This window comes from Ochotona princeps, chromosome X (assembly GCF_030435755.1).
Source record: "Ochotona princeps isolate mOchPri1 chromosome X, mOchPri1.hap1, whole genome shotgun sequence".
Classification (NCBI taxonomy): Eukaryota; Metazoa; Chordata; class Mammalia; order Lagomorpha; family Ochotonidae; genus Ochotona; species Ochotona princeps.
Genome location: NC_080865.1, coordinates 2,653,941 through 2,674,222, shown reverse-complemented (window position 1 = coordinate 2,674,222; position 20,282 = coordinate 2,653,941). Strand labels below are relative to the sequence as shown.

Below are 20,282 nucleotides of genomic sequence, written 5' to 3'. Positions count from 1 at the left end.
TACAATATATGAAGTAAGACATTTTGCTGGATAAAATTAACTAGAACTGGCTAGAGAGGAGAGAGGAAAAAGGCAATTAACTGGAGGACAGAATAGAAACTACCTAATGTAAAGGACTAAGATTAATAACGAAAAAAAGATTAAGAAAATGAGCAGTGTTCCAGACACCTTTAGATGATTTCGGAGGTCAACCATATATATAATTGGAGTCACAGTAGGCAAAGAAAGATTGGGGCAGAAAAAATACTTGAAGAAATGATTTCTCAAATTTTCCCAGATAGAAATATACAAGCACAGAGTATTCAAACAAAAATGAGCAGAATGAACACAAAGAAGTCTAAAATGAGGCATTATTAAACTGTTAAACCAGAAACAAAATGCAAATTATAAGGTGTTAATTTTAAAATGGAGAAGTAGGAACTGGTGCTATGGTGTAGTATGTTAGGCCACTGCCTACAACACTGGCATCCCACCGTGAATGCTGGTTCTAGGTACATGGGCGCCTTCCATCCATGTGGAAAAGCCAATGGTGTTTCTAGCCATTTGGGGAGTGAACCAGCAGATGTAAAATTTCTCTCTCCCTCTTTCTGTGTCTCTGCCTTTCAAATACATAAATCTTAGAAACACAGATAACAAATGAAGAAGCACATGCAATGAAACAAGATTAAAAGAAAAAATATCTTTGTTTATTTGAAACGCCGAGTTACAGCTAGGGAGAGACAGATTTTTTATCCTCTGATTAATAGCTGCAGTGGCCAAGGCTGTGCCAGGCCAAAATCGGGTACCTGGAATTTCACCCAGGTCCACCACGTGGGTGGCGTGGAGCTGGATAAGAAGTAGAACAGCTGAAACTTGAACTGTACCTTAACTGGTGCCCATATGGGATGCTGGCATGTCTCATCAAAAACCTTTGGGACCAGATTAGAGTAGAATTATGTCTTTTTAAAAAATCATTTATTTATTTTTATTTGAAAGGCAGATTTTCCATTTGCTGGTTGACGCCCCAAATGGCCACAATGGCTGGAGCTGTCAATCCAAAACCAGGAGCCTAGAGCCTCCTCCAGGTGTTCTATGTAGGTGCAGGGATCCAGGCCCTTAAGCCATTTTCTGCTGCCTTCCGAGGCCATTAGCAGGGAGCTGGATCAGAAATGGAGCACCTGGGACTAGGACTGGCACCCAGTATGGGATGCCAGCACCGCAGGTGGAGGATTAGCATGATATACTACCATATCAGCCCCTAGTCTTTGCTTTAGTGCCATGAAAGAAGTTGTCTTATATGGCAACTCAAAAACTAAATCGAGTTTTACAGGATGAAATCATCTACCTAAGGTGTGCTGGGTTGGAGTAGGTGGGAGAGGAAGGAATCTCAGCTTCTCAGTTTCTGCTTTCCTGGCCTGGATAGCTTGTGTGCCTCTGAAAACTCGATTTAGAAAGTACTACAGCTCATGACTCACACAGGAATTCCAACACTGAAGATTTCTGACAACTGAAAATGCTGTGAACCAAGACTGCATCTAATTTTCTAATTTTCTGAATTGTTATCTAGGAGATTCTTAAAAACGTATACTTACATTTTCTTCTTTTTTTTTCAGGAAAAAATTATTCCTGTGTTGTGTTCTACATCTGCAACTTCTTTAACTACGCTGATCAGAGAAAGTAACAAGGCACTTGATAAGAATGTCTCCCCTAAGGCATCTAAAATAGTGATGTCTACAGGTATACTAGTATTTTTTTTTAAAGTATAAAATTGTCAGTCTTTATTCTGTATTATTTTCAGTTCTTTGATGTCCTGGAATTAAGAGAGGGGAGATAAGGATGATGATAGCAAACACTTCTTTTAGCACTTTTCATATTTAAAGTGTTTTGTAATGCTGATTGATCAGTTTGATGTTAGGGAAGAACATTCTGTGTAAATATGAGGGTATTTCAGACAGGTTATAGAAAATGAAATATAAACTTATTTTGATGTAAAAAGTTTTGAATTTATGCATATTTTAAAATAATATGCATATTTTAAAATAATATGCATTTTCCATGAGTTTTCTAAAGAGCCCTTGTAGGTTTAGCCTCATTAGAAGCTTGAAAATTCAATATCCTAAAGTATTTTATGCGTTGAAAGGGCCCAAGTAATTGGGCCCCTGCTACCCATTTGGGGGACTAGGGTGCAGTTCTTAGCTCCTGTCTTCAGCTTGCCCAGCCCTAGCTGTTGTGGGCATTTGAGGAGTGAACCAGCCAATGGAAGATCTTTCCCAGTGTCTCCTGTCTTGTTTTCTCTCTGTCAGAGGCATAGACTTAAAAAAAATTATTTATGTATTTGAAAGATAGAATTCAGAAAGAAGAGAGATGCACACACATGCATACAGATCATCCATCTGCTGGTTCGCTCCCCAAATGGCTGCAAAGGCTAGGGCTGGGCCAGGCTGGAGCCAGGAGTGAGCCAGGAGCTTTGGGTTTCCTGTACAGGTGCAGGGGCCCGAGGACTTGGAGCATCTTCCACTGCTTTCCCAGTCACATTAGCTGGGAGCTGGATCAGAAGCAGAGAAGCTGTGGTGCTGACATCATAGGCAACAACTTAATCTACCCCACAGTAACAGCCCTAACATACAGCCGTCGCATTGCTCCCTGCTATGAAAACTTTGAAATGGCACAAACCTAGACAAATTAATACCTTTTATCATCTCCTTTATATTTTCTTCTCTTTTCCTGTTTTTTTTAAACCCGCTTTATTGCTTCCTATCTTCAGTCCTTCATTATCTACCTTGTACTTTTCTATTCTCTGAACTTCCCCCCCATTTTTCTTTTTTCACTAGAAATTAAGTTTTTTTTTAAATGAAGTGTTTTTTATAGTTTATTCTCATTTTTTTTCTTTTTTTGTTTTTTTTTTTAATTATTTATTATTTAACTTCATTAATTACATTGTATTATGTGACACAGTTACATAGATACTTGGGTTCTCCCACCCCTCCCCAAACCCTCCCACCATGGTGGATTCCTCCACCTTGTTGCATAACCACAGCTCAAGTTCAGTTGAGATTCCCCCATTGCAAGCGTATACCAAACATAGAGTCCAGCATCCTACCGTCCAGTCAAGTTCAACGGCTTCTTAGGTATACCCTCTCTGGTCTGAAGACAGAGCCAGCAGAGTATCATCCCAGTCAATTCTGGTTGTTAATCCGTTAATGGGAGAGACTAGGTGAATGAATGAATACAGATTGTTAGGCATCCCTAATCTCAAAATCTGAAATGCCTCAAAATCCAAAATTTTTGAGCATCAGCCTGATGCTACAAGCAGAAAATTCCACTTTGACTTCATATGATGGGTTATATCCAAAACACAAGTACAGTAAAACTGTGTAAAATTACCTTCAGACTTTGTGTGTAAGGTTTATGTGAAATATAGATGAATTTTGGGTTTAGGCTTGAATCCTATCACCAAGGTACAGATACTCCAAAAATTCTGATTCCAGGAATTTGGGGTGAGAGATATTTAACCTCTGTTACACAAAAAAGGAAAAATGTTGAAATACTTGTTTAGCATCGCTTGTGTTGAGTCCAAGGAACAGTCCTATTTTCTTAAATTTAATGAAAGAAATTTGTGTCATAAGAACTTACTTTATTTTTTTCTTTAGCAGTTAAGATACACCATTGCTGATTTAAGAGAAATTCAGTCCAAATCCAAATTTTCCAAGATGACCAGTTATGCATGGAAATTATTACACTGTGTGTATAATTAAAAAGTAAAAATATTCACCTATCTTTGTACCACTTTATTTGGGAGTGTATGAAGAGTTTAAAGAGTTATTTTTTTATTGCAAAGTCAGATATATACAGAGAAGAGGAGAGACAGAGAGGAAGGTCTTCCGTCCGATGATTCACTCCCCAACTGAGTGCAACGGCTGGTGCTGTGCTGATCTGAAGCCAGGAGCCAGGAAACTCCTCCAGGTCTCCCACACGGGTACAGAGTCCCAAGGCTTTGGGCCGTCCTCGACTGCTTTCCCAGGCCACAAGCAGGGAGCTGGATGGGATGTGGGGCTGCTGGGATTCGAACGAGCATCCGTATGGGATCCCAGCGCGTTCAAGGTGGAGACTTTAGCTGTTAGGCCACAGCGCCAGGCCCTGAAGAGTTATTTTTGTGAAGCTCCCAAAATTTCTGTGGTTTTATGTATAATCCAATTGGACAGAATTCTAAAAGTAAATTTTAATTTTTTTAAAGTATTTTTATTTATCGTGAAAGAGTTACAGAGAGGGAAAGAGTTCTGCCATCCAGCATGTCACTCCCCAAATGGCTGCAACAGCCAGTACTGGGCCACGCCAAAGCCAGGAGTTTCAGCCAAGTCTCCCATGTGGATGACAGGGGCTCAAACTCTTGGACCACGTTCTAGCACTTTACCCAGGCCATTCAGGAGCTGGACCAGAAATGGAGCAGTCAGAATGAGAACTGGCACCCATAGAGCCTGCCACTGTCAGTCAGTGGCTTTCCCAGCTATGCCGCAAGTATCACATATGAAAATATACTTAAGCAACATATTTTCATGTAGGAGACGTGATCATTGATAATAATTATATTTTGATTCTTTTTGAGTGAAGCGGTCACTGGGATGTAATAGTTATGTAAGCATTTTCATAAAATTCCTTTTAATCAGTCTCATTTATATTCATATGTACATTTTTCCTAAAGTCTGTGTCTATATAAACAAACATGGAAACTTTGGTCCGCATCTGGATCCTAAGAAAATCCAGCAGCTGCCTGACCACTTTGGTCCAGGCCCTGTGAATGTGGTGCTGCGGCGAACCGTGCAGGCCTGTGTGGACTGTGCCATTCAGTCTAAGACTGTTTTTGGATTCCTGAAGCCAGATAATCGTGGAGGAGAAGTGATAACTGGTATGTTCATCTAGTCATTTGTTCAGTATCTTTTAGAAGGTTGGGATTTTATAGTACATGAATTGTTTATAATATTTATACTAAGTATGGTATTGTGATATTTATTATGTTGATATAACAGAATAGTTGTATGTTTATGGACTTTTGTTTATTTTTAAAAATTTATTTTGTTTATTTGAAAAGCAGGGTTAGAAAGAGAAGGAGAGATCTTCCATCTGCTTGTCTACTCCCCAAATGGCTGCAAAAGCTGGGGCTGGGCCGGGCCGAAGCCAAAGCCAGGAGCTCCTTCCAGGTCTCCCGCTTGGGTGCAGGGGCTCAAGCCCTTGGATTCCACTGCCTTCCCAAGTGCATTAGCAGGGAGCAGGATGGAAAGTAGAGCAGTTGGGACTCAAACCAGCATCCATCCAGGATCCCAGTATTGCAGGCTATAGCTTTACTTGGTATGCCTCAGTGCCCATTTATGGACTTTTAATTCTGGTTTAGAAAATTTACTTTCAAAGTAGATAAATGATGTCAGAGTAATACTAGGTAAAAATGTGTAGGTTTTTCCTTTTTTACATACTATGTTTAGCTTACTATAGGTTGATAATGTATTTTAAATTTGCTAAATTCTCTAAAAATATGACTTAAGTAATTAAATGATAAAATAAAATTGATAGTTTCCATGAGTTTGTGATTTGCTATCATAACATGTACCCATGGAATATTTGGAATGAAAAGAAGTGTTATTGAAGATTAATGGATTTCTATTGCTGTTGTTTACTTTGTAACTATTTTAAGTGATAAGTTTGTCTTAAAACCAGTATGTGCTGTTGTATCTGGATGAGAGAAACTATCACAAGTTTATTTTTTATGAATTATAAAAACCACAAATCAGACTGTGTTTCCTGAATGGATCTGAATTTTTGTTAGCATTATAGTTCTCATCTTTCTGAGGGAAGGTTCTGACATCGCTTTTTCCCCCAATAGCCTCCTTTGATGGGGAAACTCATTCCATCCAGCTTCCTCCCGTGAACAGTGCTTCATTTGCTCTCCGCTTTCTTGAGAATTTATGCCACAGCATGGAGTGTGACAACCTTTTGAGTAGCCAGCCTTTCAGCTGTTACAAGAGTAGTAATACTCCTAGCCCTGCAAAAAATGATCCAAATACATCAGGTGGGAGACAATATATTTATATTATACTCCTGCTTTATATTTTATGCTTAACTTGAGAATCCTATGTAATTTAGAATTGTTTAAATTCCAGAATGTTTTCATCATTCCAGAGTGAAACTGCATCCATTTTAAGTCATTCCCCAATCTCCCCACCCCAGCCTGTAGAAGTTATTCAACTAATTTTAGTCTCTGTGTATTTACCTATTTAGGACATTTTATAGTAATGGAATCATGTAATATATAGCATTTTGTGTGTGGCATGTTTTAATTAGCATAATTTTTAAAAAGATTTATTTTAATTGTAAAGGCAGACTTATAGAGAGAAGGAGAGACAGAGAGGAAGATCTTCCATCCACTGCTTCACTCCCAATGGCAAAAGGGCTGGAGCTGAGCCCATCTGAAGCCAGAGCTTCTTTTTTAAAGTATTTATTTTTATTGTAACAGATCAGATTTTTGAGGAGAAGGAGATACAGAGAGAAAGATCTTATATTCGTTGGTTCACTCCCCAAATGGCTGCAAGGCTGGAACTGAGCGCATCTGAAGGTTCCTGTCAGGAGCTTCTTCCGGGTCTCCCACGTGGGTGCAGGGTCCCAAGGCTTTGGTCCGTCCTCGACTGCTTTCCCAGGCCACAAGCAGGGAGCTGGATGGGAAGTGGAGCTGCCGGGATTAGAACCGGCGCCAATATGGGATGCTGGTGCTTTGAGGTGGAGGATTAACCAGATGAGCCATCGTGCTGGTCCCTAGCATAGTATTTGGAAGCTTATTGGTAGTGTGTATCAGTACTTCATTCCTTTTTATGCTGAATAATACTGTATTGAGTGTCTATTTCACGTTTTGGTTATCCACGTGTCAATTGATAGACTTTTGGATTGTATCCACTTTTGGGGTATTAGGAATATTGTTGTGAACATTTGTGTACAAGTTCTTTATGGATGTATGTTCTTAATTCTCTTCGGTATAAATCTAGTTGTGGAATTGCTGAATGTTGTGGTAACTTTGTATTTGGTGAGAAATTGACAAAGGCTGTGCTTTTCATATTCTCATCAGCAGTTTGAGAGGGTTCCAATGTCTTCTATTCATTTGAAGAAGTTACTGTTTGTTTGGTTGTAGCCATCCTGATGAGCATGAATTGGTATCACACTGTGGTGCAATTTGGATTTCCCTAATGGCTGATGTTGAGCAACTTCGCTTATGCTTCTTGGCTATTTGTATAGCCTCTTGGGAGGATTATCTGTTCCAATCCTACACTCATTTTTAATTTGGTTCTTTTGTCATTATTTCATCAGAGTGCTTTATATAGAGTTTAGATATATGACTTTCAGGTATTTTATCCCTTCTTTGGATTGGCTTTTTAACTTTCTTGATGCTGTCATTTATTATTCTTGTGTTTATTCTTTTATTTTTTTTTGAAAGGCAGCATGACAGAGAGGGAGCCAGAGGTCTTCCATCAGCTGTTTTCCCCACATTTCGCAGTGGTCAGGGCTACATCAAGACAAAGCCAGGAGCCTAGAACACTGTCCAGGTTTCCCCACCTAGGTTTCAGTGTCCCAAGTATTTGGGTCATAGTCCACTGCCTTCCAAGGTACATTAACAGGAAGCTGGACTGGAACCAGAGCAACCAGGACTTGAACCAGCATGTTCATAGGATGCTGATGTTGCAGATCATGGTTTATCCTACTATACCACAGCACTGGCACCTTTGATGGTATTCTTAAAGCCCAAAAGTTTTAATTTTGGTAAAGTTAAATTTGTCTATTTTTTTTAGTTGCTTACACTTTTGATGTCGCATATAAGGAACCATTGGCTTATCCAGGTTAACAAAGATTTACTCCTGTATTTTCTCCTTAGAATTTTATATTTTAGTTTTTCCATTTAGGTCAGTGATACATTATGAGTAGATTTTTGTTTATGTTGTGAGGTAGGAATCCAATTAGGAAGTGTGGAATTCGTGTTTTCATCCTAGTTGGAAACTGTTGAGCTTTTTGTTTGTGCAAGCTAATATTTTTCATCATATTTGGGAAACTATTGATCATTGTTTCTCCGGATAATTTGTTCTGTTTCTCTTTTTTCCTTAAAAGACAAATTCTGTCTATAGTATCTTGTATGCTTGATGGTGGCCCACAGGCAAGTCTGCTCATTTTTCCTCCTCCTTTCCTGTTTCTGTTCCTTAGCTTATGTAATCTCAGTTGATCTCTTTTTTAGAAGATTTATTTATTTTTATTGCAAAGTCAGATATACAGAGAGGAGATGAGACAGAGAGGAAGATGTTCCGTCTGTTGATTCACTTCCCAAGCAGCCGCAATGGCCAGTGCTGAGCAGATCCGATGCCAGGAGCCTCTTCCAGGTCTCCCACACAGGTGCAGGGTCCCAAGGCTTTGGGCCGTCCTCGACTGCTTTCCCAGGCCACAAGCAGGGAGCTGGAAGGGAAGTGGGGCTGCCGGGATTAGAACTGGTGTCCATATGGGATCCCAGAGCTTTCAAGGCGAGGACTTTAGCCACTAGGCCACACCACCAGTCCCTCATTTATGTATTTTCAACTTTTAAATTTCTATTTAGTTTATTCTATTTTTTATGTTAATGTTCCTATTTGCTGAGTGATTTTTATTTTTAGTTTTCCTTTAGTTCATTACACACAAAGTTTTAGTTCTTTGAGCACAATCATAGTAGCTGATTTCAAGACTTTGTCCAGTGAATCTGACATCTGCTTCTTTAGTGGAGGTGTTATTGACTGATTTTTTTTTCTGTGTATGATTGATACTTCTCTATTTCTTAGACTATAACTTCTTAGTTGAAACTGGACATTTAAAAAATACTACACTGTGGCAACTCCGGAGATCAGATACCTTATCCCTCTCTGGGGGCTGCTTTGTTGCTGGTACTTTTGTTTAATGGCTTTTCTGGACTAATTCTGTAAACTCTATATTCTTTCTCACGTGTGGCCACAGGAGTCTGCTCAGTTAACTTAGTGATAATCTAATAATTGACAGGATTTCATAGAAAAGGTACTTCTGTCAGTCTTACTGGGGGCTTGTCTGCGTGTGTCAGCTCCTAACTTCAACTGGAGAGACTGTAAGTCGGTCTTCCTGCAGGCTTGAAAGACAAAAACCTTTCCACCTCACTCCTGGGCAAGCACATCACCCTCTAGACTCCGGGGATCCGTCAGTGTTCATCAGAGTTCCCAAATAGGTACCTCATTTTATGCTGTGTTGCCTTTCATGTTTTTTATTAACCCGTTGTTAGCTCCAGCTAGTAGTACAGCCTCCGACAAATGCAAAGTTAAACGATAGCCACGTTTTTCCCCTCAACAAATATCCTGGGCACAGTATTATTCACACAAAACAAGCTGTGATTCAGGTCAAATCAAGACAAGCCCTGAGAAAGACTTGTCATGAGCTACAAGCTGGATGAGATGGTGCAAGGTTCCTAGGGCTGGGATGTCACAGGGCAGCAAGCTCACTGTGGCTCAGCGGAGATGCTGGGCTGTGCCTTTCCATGTCCGCTGTAATAGTATGCTGTGGCTCTGAACACTGACGTGAGAATGGAATTAAAGGGCTTTTATTAGAATAAGTTTAAAATGTCACAGAATTTAACTTTTTTCTTTTAAATTACAGCCATTTTTCTTGAATAAATGCACTATGGATTCTGGCAAAGTCTTTAGTTTCCCGAATTTTGAAAGGCACAACAGCTTTTGCCGTGTGCTCAGTGTTTTCGTGTAGAATGGATTTTTTAGAGGTCTTTCATTCGTCACTGGGAAGTGCCCCTCTATGAAGAGCTCCATTTCTTTGTCAACCATCTCATTTTCCCTTGTTTTCTGAGTTGGAACACTTTCTTGCCGCAACTTGCCACATATCCAGAAGCCCAGCTCAAGGATGAGCTTTTTTGCTGTTTCAGTCCAGATGTTAGACCATATACCAGCTCTGTAAATCTTCCTACAGAAAGCATTAATACAAATAAAGAATACTTTTTCTGTTCTTTCTAAGGTTCTGAGGTTAGCAGATATCTGTAGAATCCACTTTTCTACGTATGAGTGTCTCTGTGTACATACATGGAAAAGATTGATGTATTTGTTTTGCTTGTTGGTTTTGTAGCCCATGATTCACATTAGAACTGAAGTGTTAAGAGTTCTTCTGAGCTGTGATTATCAGTCAGTACTGGGTTGGTAAAGATTGTTCATCATATGATGTTGGGAGGGGTTCAGTCAGAATTGTGAAACCGATTAAGTTTGACATCGGCACTTGCTTAACACAAACTGTTTTCCTTTTTGAGGTCCATTTTCAGACTTTGAAGATGTATGCTATGCCTTTAAGACCTTAGTTGATACTTGGGATGAACAGGGTAAACACCCTAACCCAAAACTGTAAATAGGAAATGCTTAAAAACAGATCTACCACTTTGGGACCAGTGTTGTGGTGTCGTGCCCGCGACACTGTCATCCTGCAGGTGCTCGAGTTCATGTCACAACTGCCCCATTTCCTATCCAGCTCCCTCTCAGTGGCCTGGCAGAAGCAGCAGCAGCTGGCCCAGGGCTTTGCGCTCCTGCCACCCATGTGGGAGCCTCAGTAGAAGCTCGATGCTCCGGCCTGGCCACTCTGCAGGTTTCTGCGGAGTGCACTAGCAGATGGTAGATCTTTCTCTCTCTGTCTTTGCCTTTCTGCCCCTGTAACTCTTTCAAATAGGCAAACATTTTTGAAAAGATTCAAAGCTATTTGAGGATTATGGCAGCTTTTTTAAAGGTTTTTAATTTTGCATCTCTGGATTAGGGATCCTCAACAGTGATGTCTGTGCAAATATTCCAGAATGCATGAAGCTCCCAAGTCTGAAGTGCTTCTGGGGGCCAGGATTTTAGATAACCGTTTTTCCTTTCAGAGCCACATTTTGAAAGACTGATCCTTTAGGTAGAAATGCATTTGATTGATCGGTAAGTGGTAGAGTTGTCATAGGGGTATCCTTAGGCCAGAATTGTTAAAGTAGTGTCCATTGTGCCATATTCCCTCCTTACCTTGTCTTACCTTTTGTCTCCTTTTGTTCATGTGTGCAATTTTCCTAGTGCCTTGAAGACACATTAAAATGGGCTGTCTTCCTGCTTTCTGGGATGGTTAGAGAGATCTGGTGAGACCAGAATAAATGGAACCTAAACATATTCCTGGAAATGCTTTTAACTCTTCAGTATGATTTCAGCAGAAATAAGAGTATTTCATAATGAGGCTTGAAAAATTCCCGAGAATATCAATTAAAGCAGTGTATATATTTTTTAAAGCAGTACAGGAAGAAAGGAATGGAAAGAATACCATCAAACGTTGTGCTCAGTCACCGATTCCTTACATCGTGCCCGTGTCTCCTAAGCGTTCAGTGATGAACATCAATGTCTCTTCAGGTAAATAGCATTCACTGGTACCCAGATTGAGAAGGAAAGTTCCTCTGTCACCACATGGGTATGCTCTTGGGAGGGGTTGTATTGTGGAGAGTAGGGAGGTGCATTTGTCCAAATAAATGTGGCAGTTACCTACAAATCTGTAACATGGAAAATAAGAATAAAAAAGGAACTAATCCAGATTGTTCTGCAACAGATTAAGCTGAGCCAATATGAGCAATCCCAAAGATGTCCAGCAGGCATCTTAGCAACTAGACCAAACTATTTCTCTTTTCATTCTATTTTCCATGAACTTGATAGGTGATGTCACAGAATGAATTTGGGTTTCAGGACAGTATGAGTTAGTGCAAATGGCAAGGAGGGGATGGTCAAGTACTTTCTTTTAAGAGATTTGTGGTTTGTATGGCACGAGTTAGGCAAACTGTTGGAGCTGAGATCCCCTCCTTGCCAAGTACTTGAGCTGTAAGTCTGCTGAAGAGCACCACATTTGTCCTTTTGCCTATAGAAGAGCTGTTGTCCACCAAGGGAGGTGACACGTCCAGAGCGGAGGAGCCTCCAGAAAAAGGAGTGGACACTTCACTGACTTCTGGAAATTCTCTGATTTCTGCGGGTGGAGATTCTACCCATACTGGTACTGCAGTCTGCAAGATGATGTCTGAAAATGTGCCAGATGTGTCGAGTTCGCAAGCAGTCGGGAACAACTCCTCCGCCAAAAGCAGTTCCCAGGAGAATGAAATCCAGATGCAGAGGAAAAGTGAAGGTATAGTAAACACCCCTTCCAACCACCCAGGAGAAACAATGATTTGCAACCAATTTCTGCGTCTTTCCCTTGCAGTTTCTAAGCCCAACAGCCCCTGAGGTTGTATCACTTGGGAGATAGTCTTGCCCGAGTGTGGCAGGCATGTCTTCCCCTTGTTACAGCACTGTCAGGGCCAAACCATTATGACTGTTCTAGTCCTCATGAATCCACAAAACTGTCTCTAGGGACCTGGATCACCCACCATGTCACTGAACAACTTTCTGTTTTAGTGGTTCTTGAGAAGTTATATCTTGTCATTTTGGGGTACTGCTGGAACTCACAAGCCTGCCATGACTCTCGGGACTAGAAAGAAGCATTTGTCTCCTTTCTGGTGTACTCTTTGCTTGATCTCCCTGGAGAACTGCCTGGGCTCTAGCCTGTATTTGACTCCTATGTTAGGGCCTCACATCATTTCCACATCCTCTGTCATTCCCCCAGTCCCACTAGAGAGTCTTGGCATGACAACCAGGGCAGCATCTTGATGCCACTCGGAAGGAGCCAGAACAGTTTGCCAAGTGCAGAAATGGCTACTGCCTACATCACCTTTTTAAGAATTGAGCATCTAAGAGAATGAGGGTGCAAGTAAGTGTTCTGTGCTTTTTCTCCAGGTAAGCATCGTGGCAAGGATGAAGAGTGACGGTGGTAGGAATCACGTAACCCCACTGCCCTTCGTTGTTGATGTTATCTCTGGGCAGCCACACTACTGCACGTACTCTGTGACATGTTTTTCTACAGCTATCATTTCTTTATATAGTTTTATGTAGTGTATTCCATAGTACTTGTTACATGTTATTCAAAACAAAAATATACCAGATTGATGAGAGAGGTGATAAATTCATAAAAATGTAAGTTAGAGCTATGATTAGGCTTGCTACTCACCCGTCAATTTTATGTAGTGTTGTTGAGTTAAAAGGAGATGATTTTTGTCTAAATTATCAAAATTCCTTTGCGGAGGATGGTCTGCACCATCATGATTTCTACCTAGCTTCATACAATCTAGCAAATTTCTTTTCCTTACGTTTTTTCTTCTGACACGTAGAAGGAGGGCATGATTCAGTAAAATAGGTATTATTTTATGTCTAAGTTGTGATGCTGGAAAGACAATTGTGATATCTATACAAGAAGAATTATTGTGAGCCTTTTTATATTCTGGTTTTTATTTTTTGTTTTTGGATGTGTGGTGGTTTTTTTCTCTTTGCCCTATGTTTGGTTGAATATGCAATATGTTCCTTAAATGCCCAGTTCCTGGATGATAGGACATCAAAGACCATGACTTTGGCTCATTGGCACAAAGAACCCATGATGTTTTTGTTGATGGTCCATGGCTAGACGAGTGCTTATTCCTAGAGAAGTATAAAACTGCCTTTGGTTACCACACACTGATTTGAGGGACTCTGTTACTCTGGTGCAGTAATTGAAGACTTGTGAAAATGCAAAGATATTTAAGTGCAAGTTATTTAACAGCATAGCCCAAACCTGCTGATTTCTGAGCCCTGAGATTTTCTCATGGCTCCCTTTCCTTTAGCAACATAAGCCTTCAAGCAGAGCCTCAATAGTATAATAGTAAACATGAAAGAGGGATTAACTAAAATATTAAGGGTATTTGACCTATCTCATAAGAAAATCATTTCTTCAAAATTCAGATAAGTATTTAGCCATAAACAATAATAGCCTAGAGAGTGAAAGTGATGCAAAAGCTATCTATGTTGAATACATGGGCGCGATTTGGAAAAATAACTACTTTGTTTATGAAAGGTAATAGGTTATGGAAATTCATTGGTTAGAGAGTACAGATTGAAGCAATTACGAAGCTATATATTACAAGAATTTCCATTGTAAGTGAAGTTAACCATATCCAGACCAAGAAAGAGACAAAGAGGGGGATTGAGAAAAATCATTGGAATAAGAGTAAGTTAGATTTGACCAACCTACTTATATTCAAGTAACATGTTTTGTTATATTTACTTAAGAACATGGAAAACTGAATGCTCATTCTGTTTTATTACTTCCTGAAGCAGATTTTGTCCTTTGGGGAAGGTCAGATAGGACACGCTTGCATGGTTCTCTTTACAATCTTTTAATATAGACTTACACTTACTTACTTACTTACTTACTTACACTTACACTTACACTTACAGTTAGAATCCTGAATGCCTACTTGTATACGCAATAGAAAGTTCCAAGAATGAAGCTGTTATTTCCTATGTCTTTCAGGGAAATAACCAGGTCAAGTATGATTTGTCTTTTTTTCTCCTTCCCATTGAAGCTGCAAGTCCCACAACTGTACCAGATGCCAGTACCCCAAAACACGGCTTATCTAAGGACCCTTCCACGTGGTCTGTGGATGAAGTCATCCAATATATGAGAACCAAAGATCCTCAAATACCAGCTCCCATCACTGACCTCTTCAGGATACACGTAATGTATCTTTTGACTCAGCTTTCCTGTCAGAATGTCTTCGAGTGTTCAAGTGATTTTTCTAAAGATCCTTCAATTGCGTAGTGAACAAATCCTATCGAGGGATCTTTCCATAAAAGACAAAGGTTGTTTGGCCCATTGGCGGGCCCTTAGATGATGAGTTCCTGGCCCGTTCTGTGACCGGGCATTCAAGTGGTCCCTGCACTAACCAGCCTCAGGCTCTCAAGAGCCGAGCAATGAGCCTTGTTACTCCCAGTTGGGCCACCCTTGTGTGGTGGCAGGTGCAGCCACCCTCCCGGCTCTCTGCCCAGCCTCAGACCAGACGCAGGAGGGGGGATGCCCACGAGCTCCCAGGGGGTGACCTCCTTGATAGTATATGCAGAAAACCCAATGTTGTGTAAAATCCAGCGCAGCTTTTAACCAGGCGCTCAGTGGATACCAACTAATAATGCTTCTGTGAGATAAATTGGTTAATTAGGGAAATAAGGACTTTTAGAGGAGGATGCCTTGTGACTGTTGAGTGATATTTTCATGGTGTTGTTTCAGCGAGTCAAATTAGTGGTCTGTCTGATGGTGCCGTTTCAGTGTGTTGAGAAAATCATCAGTTAGTTTTAGCATCCAACTAGCTGTAGACACTTAACTGCATAGCACATGTACAGTTTGTAAAGCTGCTGATATAGTCCCAGCTATTCCCAGAAAGCTAATGACCCTCTGAAATGCTTTCTACCATTCATAGCGTTTGACCTTTTGTCATAATTTCATTCAACAAGCTAGTTAAAGCCAGAGCATTTTTCCAAACATACTATATTGACGTTCCCTTTTCTCAGAATTTGAAGTAGATTTAAAAATTATGAATTGATATTTCACCTTGCAAATTAGATTAACAGTTCTGAGGACTCTCATTCAGAAAATATGTCTAGCATGCAAATCTATAATATGCGTGTTATGATAAACATAACACTATAGGAAAGTATTATTAATGTTTATGATATTCTTTTCTCTGTAGGAAATCGATGGGAAGGCTCTGTTATTACTGAAGAGTGAAGTCATGATGAAATATATGGGGTTGAAGCTGGGCCCAGCATTAAAGCTATGCTATTACATTGATAAGCTGAGAGAAGGAAGATACAGTGACAAAAATACTTAAGTTTAGAGTTGAGATAATTCTCAGGAGTATTGCTAAAATGTTTAATTTAAAATGTGAAGTTTTTGTTTCATAGAAATTTCCTATAAAAGTATTTGCTCAGAATTAAAAATTAGGGTAACAGTCCAATTTTTAACAGAAGTTTTTTTTTTGTTGTTGTTTTTTACTGCTTTAAGAACTATTTAACATCTTAGGATTAACATATTCAGACTGGCAGTCTGTCCTTTACCTTACTATTTTTGCTGTACAGATATGCTTCACGCAGTGAACAGAAGAGACCTTTTACCTTTGTTCCATGTCTGTGTCTAGAACCAAACAGCTAAATCCCAAAGGGTAGGATATCAGGGATTGGCAACATCTGTAATTACAATTCAGGAGAATTTTTCCTCAGAAGAAAATTTAAAGATGTGCCCATAAATATCATCTCGTTCTCACATGTTTTCCCTACCTGATTCTGCAGTGTCTGTTCATGTTCTACCAATTTCTAGAAAGATACTAGCCGTAGATATTATTTTCCTTCCTGTTATCATTCCTGCGTGTGTTTTGTTCATATATAAAGGAAATAAGCCAGCTTATAAATGTCCATAAGTATTCTTACCAGGTTTTGATCCAGTTTTAAAGTTATAGCATAGAAAGGATGATCCTTTTATGTTGGAAGTATTTATACCACAAGGGCAGTTTGGTTGGAGTATGATTACATTTTTCCAACAAAAGATACATATTTTAAAGCTCCCCATTTTTTAAATGCTTGGGCAGGAAGTAGGCGTTTATTTCTCATATTTCTATGTGAAGATACCTGTGTCCCAATTTATAAAAGATATATATTTTATTGTATTGTTTATTCCCCATACAGACCTTTTACCATATTTATATATTGTTCTATACTTGTAGGAATACACACAAGTAAATCTTTTCTCTTTGAGTTTAATATGGCACTTTGCACTGCCACAGAGGTGATGATGAGCTATGTATATATTAGATGCTTGTATTTTGTTAAAAAAAAAAAAACAGCAGAAAGTGCAAATTGTTTGTGATCACCAGTACCTCTCAACTTAACTCTTCAGGGGATGGGAACCGATCTGTAGATTGGTTTCCGTACAGGGAAATTCTCTGTCCTATGCAATGTTTCTGATCGATGTGCTTAGTTCTGAGCCATATGTCTGCCTCACTTGAAAGATGCCATTAATTCTGACTTACTGTTTTAGGCTTTACCGTTTAAGTTAGGAGTTTCAAGGGGAAGTGGTGCTACGTGTGTACTGTTACTAGTCTGTATAATGTTGATGTTATGTTGATAAGCTACCAGAAGCAGTTATAAAAATATTAGCCATTTGTTGCAAAGGCCAATAGTGTGTTCACCAGGGGCAAGACTGTGCATTTTAGTTTTAGAAAACCAAACACATGTTAGACCTGAGAGCAACTATTTTTAGAGGATCATTCATGTGTGTAATTCCCTATGTGCTGTACCACTTGGTTCTTACTTAAACTTGGTCTTTCAAACTCTTTGTATGAAGATGCTGTGCCCAGCTGAGCAGTCCTCAGGTGTTTGTACAAATACTATGTTTTTCAGTTTTCAGATTTGAAGATATAATAAAATAACTGCAGCCATTCTATCAAGGCCTCCGGTTTTCTTTCATTTATCTTAACCGCTTCACCTGAAGGTCTGAGTTTGTTAGACTTGAATAAAGAGACACCCTAATGAGTTTGTGATTTTTATGTCTAAATTTTGAAGTTTTAAAACCTGCCCCAGTTTCCCTGACAAAGAGTTCCCAGCAGTAGGGGACGGATCTCTTCCTAGGGCATTGGAAGAGACTTCGGGAGGCCTGTCAGAAGACAACTCCAGGGGCTTGCGTTGTAGCATAGGTCTCTTGGGTTTGTGTTCTGGCTGCCTCAGTTCTGACCCAGCTCCCTACTAATGGCCTAGGGAAGGCAGTGGAAGACAGCCCAAGTGTTTGGCGCCCCTGCACCCACATGGGAGGCCTGGAAGAAGCTCCTGGCTGTTGGCTGGCTCGGCACCGCTGATGCCGCCGTCGGAGTGAAGCAGCAGATGGAAGGTGCATCTCCCTAGCTTTCCCTCTCTGCCTTCCAAGTAAATGGATACATCGAAAAGATTTACCTGCTAAGCTACAGTGCCGGCCCAAATAAATCTGCTTTAAAAAATATAGATAGGTTCATTTATTTTTATTGGAAAGGCACATCAGATTCACAGAGAGAAGGCGAGGGAGACAGAGGGCAGACATTCCATCATTTGGGCAACTTCCCAAATGACCACAATGGCCAGACCTGAGCTGATTCAAAGCCAGGAGCCAGGAGCCTCTTCCAGGTCTTTGCTGTGTGTGCAGGTGTCGAGGTTTTGAGCCTTCCTCTAGTGGTTTCCCAGGCTACATGCAGGGAGCTGGATGGGAAGTGGAATTGCGGAGACATGAATAGATGCCCATATGGGATCATGTAGCGTATAAGAAGATTCAGCCACTGACCCTTTGAGCCAGTCCACAACTCTGGTCATTTTCTCATAAATCATTTCATTAAATTGATAGCATTTGGTTTAATGCATGGTATCTATATGTGTCTATGGGGTATAGTGAAACATGTTCATATACAAAGGATAAAGTAAGCTTGGTATCTTTACAGTCTCTTTGTATTTGCATCCGACCGTTCCTTTCATTTCTTCACACAGTGTGTAGTGCATTATTATGTTGCAATGTCCTCAGAATGTAGTGCAAAATTATAACTTGTTAATTTTGAGGGAGAAGGGGTGTATCATTTTCTCAGAACTACATCTGATAAAACAGATGGAACGAGATTGTCTTAAATGAAATCCACAAGCCACAGAAAGATAAACTATATATTGTCTCTTATTTTGGCAGTTAAATAGTCAAGCCAATCTGTGTCACATAATACAATGTAATTAATGAATAAATAAAAAAATAAAAATAAATAAAAAGATAGTCAATCCAAACTTGCAGTAGTGATTACTAGAAGTTGGCAAGAGGGAGGCAGGGCAAAGGATCAGTAATGGGTAAGCTGCTTGCGCCCCACAGGAAAGGCCAGCTGGCCGGGGCAGTGGGCAGTCCTGACCCCCGTGTCCTCCACGCCTACATGGACGTTCATAATTGCTCCCAGAGTTGCCTTCTGCCCCTCTGTTGTCACCTTCTCCTCCACAACACAGGAGCACCCGCCTTGTCAAGAGAGGCTCGTGGTTTCTCCAAGCACCTGAGCCATCCTCTGCCACTCTCCTAGGCTGCAAGCAGGGAGCTGGATGGGAAGTGACACAGCTGGGATAGGAACCAGCGCCCATGTGTTGTGCTGGTGTCTGCGACGCTTTCAAATAAAATAAATACATGTTTAAAAACTGCTCAGCCCTGATAAACATCTGTTCTTCCTGATGTTATTAAAAAGGAAATAACATGTCCCACCAAATAGAACGACCTTCTTTAATAAAAAATAGCAAGTGTTGGTGCTAGGAAGATCGTGTCACCTCTGTACGTTTCCAATGGGAGTGTAAACTGGCACAGCTGCTGTAAAGGACATAGCAGTTGCCATGCTATACTTCAGTTTCACTTCTGGGTACAGCCCAAAATGTTTTTTTTTTAATTATTATTATTTTTAATTCATTAATTACATTGTATTATGTAACACAGTTTCATAGGTACTTGGATTCTCCCCACCCCTCCCCAAACCCTCCCACCACAGCCCAAAATGTTAAATCCGGCACTCAAAGACATACAGCAGTGTTCAGTGAGTGCATCATTGCTCACAACAGTCAAGAGGCAGAAAGGTCTATCAACATGAGCATATACACAAACTGGTATGAAAGTACCGTGAAACATTTAGGAAAGGAAAAGCAAAAGCAAAAATACATGAATCTACTTAGATGAGATGCTTAGAACAGCCAAATGTGTAGAGATGGGACACAGAAATTGCTAAGGGTATGTGGGGATCAATGAAAGGGAGCTATTAAAGGATACAGGGTTTATGTTTGGTGTGATGAAACTGTCCTGCAGATGAATAGTAGTAATGGGTGCATGGCATGCAGTCCGTATTTAATGCTAATTTTCTACTTAGAAATAGTTAAAGTGGTTCATTTTAGATGTGTCTTACCCCAGTATATTAGCATAGGGAAGGCTTCAGCCGAGCAATATGGCATAAAGGTACACTGGTTTCTTTGTCCTCTCAAAAGGCAATGCGGGGAGCCCCGTATGGTAGCGCCCAGTCCCTTGAGCCATCCACCATGGTGAGCTCCCCAGGGTCCCCGTTGTCTGGCAGGTGAAGTGAGGAGCCCGAGGCCGGAGCTGAATCTGGCCCTGAGAGTGGGATCAGCGAGGCTCACCTGGGGTCTCTATCGCCCGGTCAAATGTAGGGCCCTCTAAGGATCCTTTAAGGAGGCGGCCTCGTGCCGAGGCGTAAGGCTGCGCCCCATGCAGCCAGTGCGCATGTGCTACTGTTGTTGCACCTTGTACGCATGCTCTGCTGTTCCCTCATGCAGTGCGCATGCTCCGTCCCACGACCACGCTCA

At 40.5% G+C, this 20,282-nt stretch overlaps 1 protein-coding gene across 4 annotated transcripts in view; it reads left to right on the top strand.

Annotated features, from left to right (window-relative positions):
• The window catches only part of LOC101529495 (Scm polycomb group protein like 2), a 49,061-nt gene extending 31,682 nt beyond the window's left edge, over positions 1 to 17,379 (top strand). For 3 of the 4 annotated variants that reach the window (XM_058658798.1, XM_058658801.1, XM_058658799.1), the window contains 7 exons: positions 1,593 to 1,716; positions 4,679 to 4,882; positions 5,852 to 6,037; positions 11,295 to 11,411; positions 11,914 to 12,168; positions 14,474 to 14,625; positions 15,632 to 17,379. In XM_058658798.1, coding sequence (XP_058514781.1) covers positions 1,593 to 1,716; positions 4,679 to 4,882; positions 5,852 to 6,037; positions 11,295 to 11,411; positions 11,914 to 12,168; positions 14,474 to 14,625; positions 15,632 to 15,772 — 1,179 coding nt within the window. In that variant the 3' untranslated portion in view covers positions 15,773 to 17,379. The remainder of the gene's footprint in view (positions 1 to 1,592; positions 1,717 to 4,678; positions 4,883 to 5,851; positions 6,038 to 11,294; positions 11,412 to 11,913; positions 12,169 to 14,473; positions 14,626 to 15,631) is intronic. The other variant, XM_058658800.1, reaches the window with a different exon arrangement.
• Positions 17,380 to 20,282: the final 2,903 nt, after the last annotated feature.